This window comes from Heterocephalus glaber, unplaced genomic scaffold (genome assembly GCF_053883595.1).
Source record: "Heterocephalus glaber isolate CG9 unplaced genomic scaffold, H.glaber_assembly_v1.0 deba00001442, whole genome shotgun sequence".
NCBI classification, from domain to species: domain Eukaryota; kingdom Metazoa; phylum Chordata; class Mammalia; order Rodentia; family Bathyergidae; genus Heterocephalus; species Heterocephalus glaber.
The window spans coordinates 35,585,913-35,600,661 of NW_028258296.1; the positions used below are offsets into that span (position 1 = coordinate 35,585,913).

Sequence of the window (14,749 nt, forward strand, 5' to 3'; positions counted from 1 at the left end):
CTAGTCATCAAACACCATGTCCTGGATTCATCAGTCTTGAACATTTGGCTATGTATTGTTTATATTTCTGAATCATTTCAGTGTAAGTTGCAGGCACTATTCCTCACTCCTCTGAGTACTGCAGCATATATGTATGTCCAAAGAATGATACCTGTCTAATCACACTACTGTTTTACACCTGAAGAATTTGTCTGTTATATGTAGTTACCCTAGGCACATTTAGACTTAACAAGCTGTCTCCAAAATAGTGTTTAGAGCCATATGGAGATTTTAGGCTGGGGTGGTAGTGGTGGTGGTGGTGGTGGTGAGTCAGTTTGGTTTTTGGTTTTGGGGATAGGATCTAGCCTGTGCTGGCCTTGAACTCATGATTCCCTTGCCTCAGCCTCCCAAGTGCTGGGGTAAAAGCCATGCTTGGCTTTTTTTTTTTTAAGCACACAGAGCATTTGATTGTCTTGGCTATTTAGTCTGTCTTTTTTTTTTTTTTTTTTGGTACCATGGATCGAACTCAGGACCTTGCGTTTGTGAGGCCGACGGGGTACCACTGAGCTAAATCCCTAGCCCTAGTCTGTCTTTTAATACAGAATATTCTCTTTACTCCCCCCACCCCCCTTTCATGGTATAACTGACATTTTGAAAACTCCAGGCCATTTTCTCACAGAATTTCCCACAATTTGGTCTGCCTGATTACCTCATAGTTCAATTATTCTGATTAAACATTTTTAGTAAGAATATCATGTAGATGATTTTGTGTACATGTCCCTGCACTGCATCAAGGGACATGTAGTTTTGTCAGTTTGCCCTTTATTGGTGAGGCTGATAGCATAGGTAAGGGAGGCGTCATCTAGATGTTTGCTATAAAGGTTCCTTTTCCCTTTACATTTAAGTAGTATGGAACAATATCTTGAGACATTCTGATTATCCTGTTCCCATACAATTCACATCCAGTGGTTTTAACAGTTACTGTGATTTGGTGATTAGAAATTACTGAATATTTTTGAGAAAGAGAAACTTGTTATAAAGATTTGGCATTTCAAGAAGAAATAATTCCATGCATCAGTTACTTTTGCTGGTCAGGCAACTTCTAGTTGTTTACAGTAGCTGATTATTTGTACTTTGTACTAGCATCTTTAAAAATGCTTATGATAGCTGTGTTGTTTAATCTCTTTATTACCACTGAATATAAAAGCATATCATCTTAGTTTACTCAATGTGTAGATCTAGATAATAGTTGGGCATCAAATATAATCAACATGATAGAATAAGAACAATATCTCCAGTTGACCTCATATTAATGAATTCTGTTTAAAACACTTTTGTGTGGCTGGTAGATAGGCAATATGCTGGTATTACCTGAGTTATTTAGAAATACAAATTTTGGGACCTCTCCTAGACCTTTTTTTTTTTTTTTTTTTTTTTATACTGGGGATCGAACTCGGGATCTTGCACTTGCAAGGCAGGCAGCCGAATCACTGTGCTAAATCCCCTACCCAACCTATTGTTAATTTTCAGTGGCTTAGCTCAGTAATAGGGTACTTGCTTACCATGTGCAAGGGCCTGAGTTTGATCCCCAGTACTGAAAAAGAATCTCTGGTTGAGACCTGGGAATCTGTTTTAGCAAATTCTCCAGGGACTTGGAAAGAATATTGAAGTTTGAGAAGTAGCGATCTAAAGTATATATTTATTATGTATTAATTCCATACTAGGTGCAGTGAAGGATCAGTAAGGATACTGAGTCACTGCCTACAGTATCTGTAAGTCTTGAGAAGCAGAGACAATGCAATATAAAGCAGAGACTGAACAGACTCATTACAAGTAATAAAAACTTGCTCTGCAGTGGGAGGAATGAGTTCAGTTTGTCTTATAATTGGGCACCGTGATGTACCAGATGCTGTTCTAGGAATTTAGAGGCTAGCCCTACTGTTCACAATTCCTAGCTTAGTCTGATACGATATCCCTGTGGAACCCTAGGAACACAGAGGAAGAATCCTTTTTAAATCTGGCTTTTGCCATTCAGTGATTCTCCAGGTAGATGGATAAATAGAAGTTAGCCAGACAAAAAAATGAGAATAAAGGGAGATTTGTAGGGCAATTATGGAAAATAGTATGGAAGTTCCTAAATAAACTAAAAATACAATTGCCATATGACCCAGCAATCCCTCTTCCTAATCCCAGAGGAAATAAAATCACCTCATAAAGATATTTGCACTCATGTTCTCACCATTATTCATAATCAGCAAGATGTAGAAACAGCTAAGTGTCCCGTGGACAAATGGGTAAAGAAACTGTGATATGCAGACACATTCAAATATTGTTGAGCCTTAAAAAAGGAGATGTTGCCCTTTGGTACAATATGGACATAGGGAACATACTGCTAAATGAAATAAGCCAGACACAGAAAAATGTTGTTCAATCTCATTTATGTGTAGAATATAAAAAGTCAGATATACAGAGAAAGAAGATAAAAGAATGGTTATCAGGGTTGGGTTGAGGGGGGAGTGAATGGGGAGATGTAAGTCAAAGCATACAAACTAGCAGATACATAGTCAAAGGTCCAGTGTACAACATGACAAATATAGCCAATAGTTTATTATAGTCAGGATTTGTGCTGAATGAGTAGATTATAGTTATTCTTGCTAGAGAAGGGAAAATTGAGTAACTGTGTGAGATGATGGAGATCTTAATGTGTTTCACTAAAGTAACTCTTTTATTATATATGTGTTCTTAGCATTTTATTATATCTTAAAGGTACAGTTTTGTTTTGTTTTTAAAGTGAGAACCAAGGAGAAGGAGAGAGAAAGGAAAATGCTGACAAAAAAGAATATTCTGTGTTTAGGTGACTGCAAGTATACCTAGGTACAGGGTCTGGGTGGGCTGATGGAGAATGAAGAGAATAGAGATCAACAAAGGCCAGATTTCGAAAGGCTGTTGGCATGTGAAAAGAAGTTTTATGTTTCATCCTGAGAATATAAAAATTTTAAGGAGGAAAAGAGATTTTTGGAAAATTAATTCTCATACTATGTAAGAAATGTTAGCCATGCTAGAGGTAGAAGACCAAAGTCTATGACAACTCAGCCCCAAAATGGTAAGATTATGGATTAACTAATGTGACTGGGACTAGAGAAGTGAGTAGTGACTGATAGTAGTTTATTTAGAAAGGTGAATAGACAGTTTGTGACCATTGAATGTGGGAGGTCAGGGAAGAGATGTGAAGAATGACCTTCTAGGTGTCTAACAGTGCTAGATGCATTTACAACTTGTGAAAATAGGAGGTAGTTTGCCAGGGTAGATGATAATTTTAGCTATGTTGCATTGACATTGTAAAGGGTCCATTACTCTTATTACATGAAATTTGTTGAGCAGCCCTGAAAAAAATTTCTGATACTCTTATCAATATTTTTTTCTCACTTTGTGAGAAAACAACTTTTATTTTGAAGTTGTTTTGGGATAGTACATTTGATTACTTATTTTTAGACTTACAGTGGTGGAAAAGAGCAACAGACTTGCTAGGATTATTGATTTCTCCCGGCACCCTCTCTTGTTTCCTGTCAGGCACGTCAGCCAAGGGAGATGTCATTAGTGAATGCAAAGACAACTTGGGGACTTCTCTCTTAATCTAGGTTGTCTGTATATTAAGGGTCTCAGAGATCATGTCATAGCCTCCATTATCCAAGTCCTGTCTCATTTCTGATTTAAATTAATTGGGAAGGTACCAGACACTGAATACCAATGTTTAACTAAAAGTTTTTACCAGAAGCAACATTAGCTGCTTGTTATTGACAGCGTATGTGGTAGAGGCACAAAGTTATAACTAGTCATTTTTGTTTGTTTGTTTTTGGGGGTTTTTTTGGTACCAGGGATTGAACTCAGGTCCTTGAGCTTGCGAGGCAAGCAGCGGAACCACTGAGCTAAATCCCCAGCCCTAACTAGTCATGTTTTTATTGTTGTCTTAGTTACTAAAACTATTTTGAATAGAAAATTAGCCTAGAGTATCCCTAAAATCCTTCCAGCTATAGCTTTTTTTTTTTTTTTTTTGAGCGAGGATCTCACTGTATTGTTCAGGCTGGCCTGGAACTCACTGTGTAGCTCAGGCTGGCCAGTAACTCTCAGCGATCCTTCTGCCTCAGCCTCTTGAGTGCTGGGATTACAGACCTGCGCCACCACACCCAGCTTTCCAGCTGTAACATTCTTTAACTCCATAAAAGTAGTGACATTTTGTTTAGATCTTGATGTTTTAAATTGAGACAGTATGTTATAATAGAAAACAAAACGAAAAGCAAGGAGACTTAAATTTTAGTCCTCTGTCTAAATTATCATACATACTCTGGGATTTTCTTAACTGAAAAATGAGATTGGATCGTGATTACATAGGATCTATTCCAACCTTATGTAATTGCATTATGAACACAATGTAGAGCTAGGGTTGTGGCTTGGTTGGTTGGAAGGTAGAATGTTGCCGAGTATACAAGAGGCCCTGGGTTCAATGTCTAGTACCTTGAAAAGAAAAAAAGAAAAAGAAAGTATGTATTTTGTGTTTATATTACCGAAAATCAGTGCATTGTTTGGTTATTCTTTTTTTTCCCCCTTGAAGTGGTAGGGCTTGAACCCATGGTCTCCTGTATGGTAGACAAGCACTTTCCCACCAAACTACAGCCCCACCCTTGTTTGGTTATTCTTGTCTTTCAGTTAGTTAAGTTCTTTACTATGGGAGCAAAACAATCTGCTAAGATGAATTATGCCTCTAATTAAGCAGTCCTGTTCCTTGGCTCATAGGAGGCACTTTCTTTGTTCAGTATATGTGATAATTCATATGTATTTCTGATGTCCTAAAGTTTCTTTGTGTTTTCTGTTCAATCTGGTAACTATTGTATAGTTTTTGTCCTTTTGTGTTGAAAAGTCTGCTGTGATTCTGATGGGCTTTCCTTTGTATGTGATTTGTTTCTTTTCTCTAACTGTTTGTGGAATTTGTTCTTCTGTTGGGTTTGTGGAATCTTAACTATTATATGCCTATATGTAGATTTTTTTTGATCAAGGCTAGTTGGAGTCCTATATGCCTCACTTATCTATATGTAAAGTTCTTTTCCCCTGCTTGGGAAGTTTTCTGCCATTCCTTCTGTGAACAGTTTTTTTATGTCATCTGCACTCTCTCCTGTTTCTTCATTGACTCCCATCAGTCTTATGTTATTCTTCTTTGCATGGTGTAGCAGCTGCTGTATTACTTTCTCATGGTCCCTTACAATTTTAAAGAAATTTTTGTTTTCCTGGTCACTAATTGCAATCTTCTCTTCTATATCTGAAATTCTGTCCTCACATTGGCTCATTCTGCTGAGGAAACTTTCAGTGGAGTTTTTAGTCTCCTGGAAATCTGTTCACATCTGTTTTATGAATTCAATTTGTTTCCTGTGTTGGGATTCCATCATGTTCCTCAGCTCCTCTATTTTTTTAGTTTTTGTCCTTTTAATAAGCTAGTAGATACCCAGATCAGTAGGTATTTTAATTTCCTGCATTATGAAACATTAAAGTTATGGGAGGCTGAAGCAGAAGGATTTAAGTTCAGGTCCAGCTTGGGCAACTTGGAAACTTGGTGAGATCTTGTCTCAAAAGATAAAAAAAGAGCCAGGGGTTTAGCTCAGTGGTTCCGCCGCCTGCCTTGCAAGCGCAAGGTCCCGAATTCGATCCCCAGTACCCCCTCCCCCCCAAAAAAGATAAAAAAGGATGGGGATATAGCTCAGTGTGAAGACCTAGGTTCAATCCCCAGTACAAACAAAATAAAATGAAACAAAACAAACCCACGACATTAAAATTAAACTACTTGTTAAAGAAGCACTGAAAATATCATATTGTCAATTAGAAAAGCATTGAGATTTAGGATTTTGTTCCTTTGGGGAGACCATTTTACTAATAAGCAAAATTCTCATATTTTCTTCATCTGTTCAGTTACCACGAGCTGCTTGTAGTAATAACTGATAATAATGTAGATCCATATTATTTTATTATTTGTCATTACGTTGGGTAGGAAGTGAAATGTTTTGCCTCGACAGAAATCTTTAGTGTTCATTGGGCTCTCTGATCCAGCTTGAATATCTTTGAATATCTTGAATAACTTGAGTATAAGAAATGGTTGGAACCGAGAGTTTTGATTTTTTTTTTTTTTGGTACCAGGGATCGAACTCCCAACCTTATGCTTGCGAGCTTGCAAGTCATGCACTGTGCCACTGAGCTAAATCCCCAGCCTTGATTTTTAAATTTATTTAGATTTTAGAATATTTCCGTATACATAGTGAGATGTCTTACAGGTGAGCCTAAGTCCAAACATGACAGTAACTTGTTTCATACAGATCTCATACACATAACCTAAAGATAATTTTATACAATATTTTAAATAATTTTGTGGGTGAAACAGGTTCATGGTATGAAGTTTCCACTTTTGGTGTTATATTGGTCTTCAAAAAGTTTGAAATTTTGGAGCATTTTGGATTTCAGATTTTCAGGTTAAGGATGGTTAACCTGCATTATAAAGCCAGGACTTTTCTTTCACATCCTTCACCCCAATTTTAGCCATCTTTCAAGGACCTGCTTAAGTCCTTCATGCTCTATGAAATCTTCTGTAATTATTCTAGCACCTATAGCCTCTTTTCCTTCTCTAAGCTCCTGTTGTACATATGATTTATACCTTAGAGATTAGCACTTAACTATCCTGTAATTCTCTCATACTTGACCAATATGTTTCCCTGAAAATATGACTTAACTGGATCAACCTATGGTTGTCACCATGGTGATGGCCAGTGTCATGCAGAAGGTTATACATACCTCACTGTTCTCTCTTGGTTGCTCCTCTGTAATGGCAGGTAAAGGAGGGATAGACTGATTGAGGTGGCTTTTTTTCCCAGTTAGATCTTATTTTCAGGGAAACATGGGTATCTTTTGTTTTCTTAGCAAAGGAATGAGTAGTATTGAGTAGTCAATATTACCATTATTGTTAATAGCTTATTATCTTGGGAATGGATGCTTTATAAATACTGTCTCTATTTCTATAACAACTTTGCAGTACAGTTATTATCATCTCCTTCTAAAAGAGGAAATGGAAGAGGCTAAGTAGCTTATTTAAGAATGGTAGGGGCTGAGGGTGCAGCTCATGTAGCTCTGGTAGAACACATGCAGCTCAGTAGTAGAATATACATGTGCTTAGTATATGCATGGCAGTAACGTCTATCCCCAGCAAAAGAAAGAGAGAGATTTAAGTAGTACAACATATTTCAGACTGTTTCAGTCATACATATATTTGACCAGTTGGTAATGAAAGAACTTTATCATCGTATCTGCTCTAAAAATAGAGTTAAATAAATTTGCAAATATAAAATACTCATAGAAACAAGATTAGCCACATTTTTAATTTTTAGAAGACATTTTCATTTGTAGCAAAGAATAACCTTAGAGTAATTTGGAGAATTACTTCTGTTAGGCTTATTTTAGTTATGTTTCCCAATTTGTAGATTATGTAATGTTGAATTTAGAGTTAATTTTGTAACAGTTGCTTTGAGTTGCTTATATTATGTCCAAGCAACTACCTTTGGGAATGTCTTCCCCCCACCCCGGTACTGGGAATCGAACTCAGGACCTTGCACTTGCGCGGCAGGTGCTGCGCCACTGAGCTAAATCCCTGGCCCCTGATAGGTTTTTTTATATTCAATGTTGTACCAAAGATTTGGGGCACGTGTGAAGAGGTAGGAAGTAGAGGAAGGCATAAATATTCTGATGCACATCTTAACATCTGTTCAAGTCTTATAGGGACTAGAACCTTAAAATAGTTGACCTGAGAATGTTATTAGCTTTTCTTTAGATGAAACTTAATTCTCTGACTTTTAAAAATCCTTTAATTCTGATGCCTGTAGACTAATTATAACTTGTATAATCCTGAGTTTTAAAATTTGAAATTGAGGCATACCATTATAGGGTCATAACTTAGTTTTAAACTGGCTTTATAATTAGTACTTTTTAAATAGGCCAAAGCAGCCTATTTCTTTTTTTTACTAGTGTACTTAAAGATAGGAAGTATTTGTATATGCCAAGCCATCAGCTATTTAGCAAGATTAAATATCTAAAGATCTTATCCTAAAAGATACATCTTGTGAGTTCAGAGACCTAAAAAAATATTATACCAGTGCTAACTGGGATTTTTCAATTAAACCTTTTGCCTCTCAGTAATTAATTTAGGTTTTTCTTTCTTTTTTTCATTGTGCTTATCTTAGGTGTTAATGCAGACAAGGTTGGAATTGAAGCTGCTGAAATGCTATTAGCAAATCTTAGACATGGTGGTACTGTGGATGAGTATCTGCAAGACCAGGTAATGACACTTTCAGGATAAAACCTTCCAGCCTGTATTAGATTGAGTATAAATTTAATTACAGTAAGTCCTAGACTTATGAATGAGTTTCATTCCAGGAGAATTGTTCGTAAGTCAGATTCGTTTGTAAGCAGACAAAGTGAATCTTGTACACTACACCTGTGCAACTTCTCAAATGTTTGTACATCGGGGACTTACTGTATTGGCCTTCAGACACTGATAAGCAAATCCTACTTAAATCATTTTTAAAGTATCCCCTTGGAATTTGTATTCCTCACTTTTCTATGTGCATCTTACTTGACCTATTCATAGCATTTGGCACAGTTACTTTATTCTTGAAATTCTGGCTTCACTTGGTCTGAAATAATGTTGTCTTTCCACTTAATGAGCCTCCTTTGTCTTGGTCTCCTTTGCTAGATTATTGTCTCCTCACGTTTCCTGATGCCTGTTTCCTTTATCTGTTCACTCCCTTATTTTGTCCAGTGTCCTGGCTTAAATACCCTCTGTATGCTGACAACTCCTAAATTTGTATCCGTGCTCAGAACTTTCTTCTTCATTCCTTATTCATTATATCCCTGTGCCTGTCAACATCTCCACTTGCATATCCTGTCTACTCCTCACATTGAGAAGTACTATTGAATGTTTCTAAATAAGACCTTTTTGTTCATTGTCTTTATATGTTTTCCTCTCTACCATAACTTTTCTCTCCTTATTCTCAAATCAGCAGTCTACATTAAGAAATGTATTCTTTGATTTAGGGGTGCAGCTCCGTGGAAGAGTTCTTTCTTGCCTAAGATGCACACGGCCTGGGTTTGTTTGCAGCAGGAAATTTATTCCTCAAGATTTATCATTTTCTTATAACATCTTCCTTATATCTAGTTATTTCCTTCTTGCCCAAATTACTCTGTATCCCAGTAATTCTGTATTAGTCTGTTTATTCTCATTAAAACATAATTTTAATGAGAAACTTGTCATATTTTATATACCAGCTTGTAGAGATAGTTGCTGTTAACTATATATCAGCTTTCAATTTCATATTTTATTCTTAAACATTAATTTTAAAACTTTGATATTGAGGTGGGTGTGTTGACATAGGCATGTAATCCCAGCACTCTGGAAGGCAAGAGGATTGCAAATTCAAATCCCCTAGGCAACTTAGGGATTTAGTGAGAACTTGTCTTAAAAAGGGCTGGGGAAGGACTCAGTGCAAAGGCCCTAGGTTGAATCCTCAGTAATCTGCTCCTTTCTCCCCCAATTCTGTATTGAGAGCCAATGCTAAGCATTTCTATTCCACATTGCTGGTTTTGGTAACAGATTTTCTATCATCTTCTAAGAACTTTTGGAAACCTAAAGAAATAGAAATTCTTTTTTTAGCTGTTTTGATTTCTAGTATTTTCGTTATGGACAACAGTAGAATTATAGTCTAAATATTAGTAAATGTGTAAGAATTTTCTTCTTTGTTCTATTTTCAATAGCTGATTGTTTTCATGGCATTAGCCAATGGAGTTTCCAGAATAAAAACAGGACCAGTTACACTCCATACACAAACAGCTATACATTTTGCTGAGCAACTAGCAAAGGTGAGTATTCCATTAGAAGGAGTAAATGGGTCATATTTTCATAACCAGGAAATTCAGTAATGATTGTAACTGCTGTCACAGTACGTGCTTGTGGCACACATGTGGCTAACAGCAGTTAATTGGAAGCATCTTATTCTGCATAAGCATTGTAGATGGCTGCTACTATTCCTATTTTACATGTAAGTAAATTAAGGCAATTAAATTGTTTGAGCCCATATTTCTAGTGGCAGAGCTGGGCTTTGAGCAAACCCAGGAAAGCATATTTCAAGGCCCATGTTAAAATCCCTGTGGTACTGAAGAGATAGAAATGGTGATGTCACGAAGGATTCATTGTTGGCTATAAACCTAAATATTTATGAAGAATTTAAAAGTTTTTTCTTCTGATTCTGTTGTTAGAATATTTACTAATCCTCTTAAATTTGGAAGAGTAGATTTACAATTTTAACATAAAATTGTAATTGTATCCGCTGCCTGTCTCACAAGCATGAGGTCCCAAGTTCGATCACCGGTACCAAAAAAGAAAAAAAATTGTAATTGTATTTTTTCAGTGAGATTCTTAATTTTAAAAAAAAGAATATTAGTGTCATCATGAAACAAATACTAATTTCTTTATAGAAAATACACAGAATTTTCCCTTACCAGTAAAACCACTGTTACATTTAAGTATTTTCTACTTAAATTATCTCCGTTTTAAACAATATGTATAGCTCCATTTCTTGCCTTTTTCTGTAACATGTAGCATATTTTTGTTTTGGTATATTCTTTATAATATACTGTTATAAAATAATACAAAATTTGTGACTCAATTTTAGGTAGGAAGGTGTTGAAACATTTAAAAAAATTTACCGGTACTATACACTAGTAAAAAAAGGGAGTGAAGCTTTACAGATGTGTACTAAGCCCAAAACCATTGCTTTACTCTTCTTTTTGGTGTGATTGTTAATAGTAAGAATATTTGTTGCCATAAAGAATAGGTAGGTTTTGGCTAAACTGTAGGAAAAGGCTGATGAATTGAAGGCCAATCATGTCTGATGATGAGAAAGTTAACAATTTTAAAATTCTACTTATCCTGTATTTATAACAACTACTTGTCTGTCTCCTCAGTAGCAAGGAGCAAGTTTTATTCATTATGATCTTCACTTTTTACAGAACTTTGCATATATTGAGGTAGACACTTTCATGTTATTTGAAGTGAATATGTAATAGAAAGCGCTGCGATCTGGGGAATTTGTAGTTTTCACTTTGCTTTGTTCAGCTTTGTTGTGAAGTTTATCTTTTTGTGCCTCAATGCAGATAGTTCATTTGTAAAATCACACTTGAGCTAGTCAGTTTCTTAAGGCTCCTAGAAAGTAGATTTAAATGTAGGCTGGAAATGATTCAGAATGTTTTTGTAATTTGCATGCTTTTTTTTTTTTTTTTTTTTAGTACCAGGGATCAAACTCAGGTCCTTGTGCTTGCAAGGCAGGCAGCAGAACCACTGAGCTAAATCCCCAGCTGTTTTTGTAATTTGGGGGAAAAACATGAACACACGTTATAACTACATAAAAAATTGGTTATCTACCTCAGTATTCAATGTTTGTTTATTCCATAGTAATTTCAGATGTCCACTGTGTGTCAGTATGCTGTCATATAATACTAAAACTAAAAGAATTTGTGAATATTACTGTCCAGTATGGCCCCAAAGATTGTTTTTAAATTCAAAGAATTGTAATATTTTAGTCATACTTGAAATGTTTTTGCCACAACAGCCTATGTAATTGTTTTGATTTTAATTCAGTTTTATTAAATGTTTCAAAGCCAGGCATGGTGATGCATGCCTGTAATACCAACACTTGGGAGGCAGAGGCAGGAGGATTCCTGTGAGTTCAAGACCATTCTGAGCTACATAGTGTGTTCAAGGTCACCCTGAACCACAAAGGGAGACCCTGTGTCAAAAAAAAAAAAAAAAGATGTTAGTCACACTATCATACCATCTTCCTCCCATTTCTGAACTAGGTCTATTTGAATAATGTACTTAGGGAATTAAATTGGCAAGAAAAAAATTAGTGATATTTAATGATAATTTATACTTGCCAATAAAAAAGTTAAATGTTTCAGTTCCACATTTGAGTGAAATTTTAGGGCACAAAGAGAAGTGTCTTATAACCAACAAGTTCAGATTTCAAAATTGAACGTGGCTTGACTGCTGTCCTGGGGCTTATGATTCAGGAGGTATGGAGTGGGACCTAGGCATATTTATTGTGACAGAACTCCACAAGAATGAATATCTCTGGACAAGAACTATGATTCTGGAACTAAATGTTATCTCTAGGCTGTTGAATTTTCCATGAATCATTTGATTTTTTTGTCTCTAGCTTCTTCAACAAATGTGTTTGGTACTGTCTCTCTGCCTACTTAAGTAGGAGTTAAGGGCTTTTCCCTCTATCCTCTTTATATTACTTATATACTAAATATTTTTCTGGTTTCAGGCTAAATTTACTGTGAAGAAATCAGAAGATGAAGAAGATGCCTCTAAAGACACTTACATTATTGAGTGCCAAGGAATTGGGATGACAAATCCAAATATATAGGGTATTTACCTATTAAATGATACCTCAGTGATGTATTGCACTAATTTATTTCATATGTAGTATAACACAATGAATACAAAGTAACTTATTAAAGACCTGAGTAAATTTGAAGGTAAATTACGATGTTCTAGATTTGCTAAGCATGTTGCATCAAATTAATCTTACTTTAAATATCTTCTGGAATACAGATGATAAAAGTTGATGGATATGTATGATAGCTGATTTCAATATTAAAGTATTGAGGGCTGGGGATTTGGCTCAGTGGTTCTGCTGCCTGCCTCACAAGTGGAAGGTCCCGAGTTCGATCTTCGGTACCAAAAAAAACCACTAAAATATTGAATAAAATATTCTTTTTATTTGAAGTAAATGGTTGTTTTCTTTTTTTATGAATAAATTAAGTCATATGTATAGATTTGATCTATAATTTGGTATAGCAATTTCCTTATCCACTGTTTGGCTTTCTGAGGTTTCATTTATCTGGAATCAACTGTGGTCTGAAAATATTCAATGGAAAATTCCAGATATAAGTAATTCATAAGTTTTAAATGGCACTCCATTCTGAGCAGCTTGATGACATCTCTCACCTTGCATTTTGTCTCATTTGGAATGTGAGTCATCTTTTTCCAGTGTCATCTGTATACAGTATCCATTAATGTCTTAGTAGTTGTCTTGGTTATCAGATCAGTTGTTGTAGGACAGCAGTGCTTGTGTTCAAATAACTCATATTTTACTTAATGGCCCCAAGTGTGCATATGTAATGGTGCTGGCAACTCAGATATGTCAAGGAAGCTGTAAAGAGCTTCCTTAAGTATCATCTCACATCATTACAAGAAGGGTGAGTACACTACAGTAAGATACTTAGACTATATTTCACATATTATGTAGTTGCACACTGCATAACAATAGGGATACATTTTAGAAAATGTATCATTGGGCTCTTTCATTATTTAACAAGTATCGTGGAGTATCCTTCACAAATGTAGATAGTATGAGCTAATCATTTGCCAGCCTCTTGATGTAATAAAGAGAGCACAAACACGAGGTGTATGAGACTCCTGCTAGCATAACACAGTGTACTGCTTTGCAGTAAACTTTGTCTTTTATAAGTAGGAGAATACTCTAATGAAAAAAGTATACTGTAATAAATATATAAACCAGTACACAGGGTTTTTTTATTAATTTTTTTTTTTTTTTTTGCAGAACCGGGGATCGAACTCAGGACCTTGTGCTTGTGAGCTAAATCCCCAGCCTGTACACAGTTGTTTTTTATTCTTACTATTATCGAGTTTTGGCTTTTTATTTTGTTTTGTTTACAATTCTAGGGATTGAACCCAGGGCCTTGAACATGCTAGGCAAGTGCTTTACCACCGAACTCTGTCCCCAGCTCCATTTTCAAGTATTATGTGCTGTACATAGCTGTGTGTTCTGTTATTATATGACTGGCGCAGGATAGTATGTTTGCACTAGTATCAGCTCAGATGTGAGCACTGTATAATGCTTTGATGTTATGATGGACACAGTGTCACTAGGCAATAGGAATTTTTCAGATCTGTTATAATCTTATGGGGCTACTGTTGTGTATACAGTCTTTCAATGATAAAGACATCTGGTGCATAATTGCATTGTTAAATTGTTCTAATTTAATATCATTGCTAACTTTATCAGAGGTGTATATGCATAGGAAAAAATGTACATATAGAGTTTGGTACTATCTGCAGTTTCAGGCATCCACTGGGAGTCATGTAACATAGTCCCTGTGGATAAGGGGGGACTATTGTGTAGTTATAATCTCTGGTGAAACTGCATGTAAAGTATGAGACAACTTTACACAAAATATACTTGATTGTATCAGTAATAACACATAATAGGCGATGTTTTATTCTATGTACTTTGCACCTAATGGACACTTAGTAAATACTGAATTTCAATCTATTGAATATATTTTGAAAGCTGACAATTAGAGTTGCAAAATTTTAACCCTAGTAGGTTTGGTCAAATTTGGCTCCAGATATGTTGCTTGCCTTGTAGCATTAAAAAGTAATTGCCTTTATGACTGTGTTTTCATTACTCTGTTATTTACAACTAGCCTGCTGCCACATTTAGGTTACTTTCTGGTCACCTGTAGGTGACTCAAATGAAACCAGTTTGATATATCAGTATACTGTACTGTAATATGGGAGGAACTCTAAAATTCCGGTCTGTTTTGGCCTTTATCTGGTGATAATTAAAACATAATCTAAGATTAAATCCAGAGGGTG

The 14,749-nt window shown here is 35.7% G+C and overlaps 1 protein-coding gene across 5 annotated transcripts in view; it reads left to right on the top strand.

Annotated features, from left to right (window-relative positions):
• Rtca (RNA 3'-terminal phosphate cyclase) overlaps positions 1 to 14,541 on the top strand; it is a 35,713-nt gene extending 21,172 nt beyond the window's left edge. For all 5 annotated transcript variants that reach the window (XM_004869129.4, XM_004869128.4, XM_021247835.2 and 2 more), the window contains exons 9-12: positions 8,247 to 8,341; positions 9,817 to 9,921; positions 12,390 to 12,492; positions 13,692 to 14,541. In XM_004869129.4, coding sequence (XP_004869186.1) covers positions 8,247 to 8,341; positions 9,817 to 9,921; positions 12,390 to 12,491 — 302 coding nt within the window. In that variant the 3' untranslated portion in view covers position 12,492; positions 13,692 to 14,541. The remainder of the gene's footprint in view (positions 1 to 8,246; positions 8,342 to 9,816; positions 9,922 to 12,389; positions 12,493 to 13,691) is intronic.
• Positions 14,542 to 14,749: the final 208 nt, after the last annotated feature.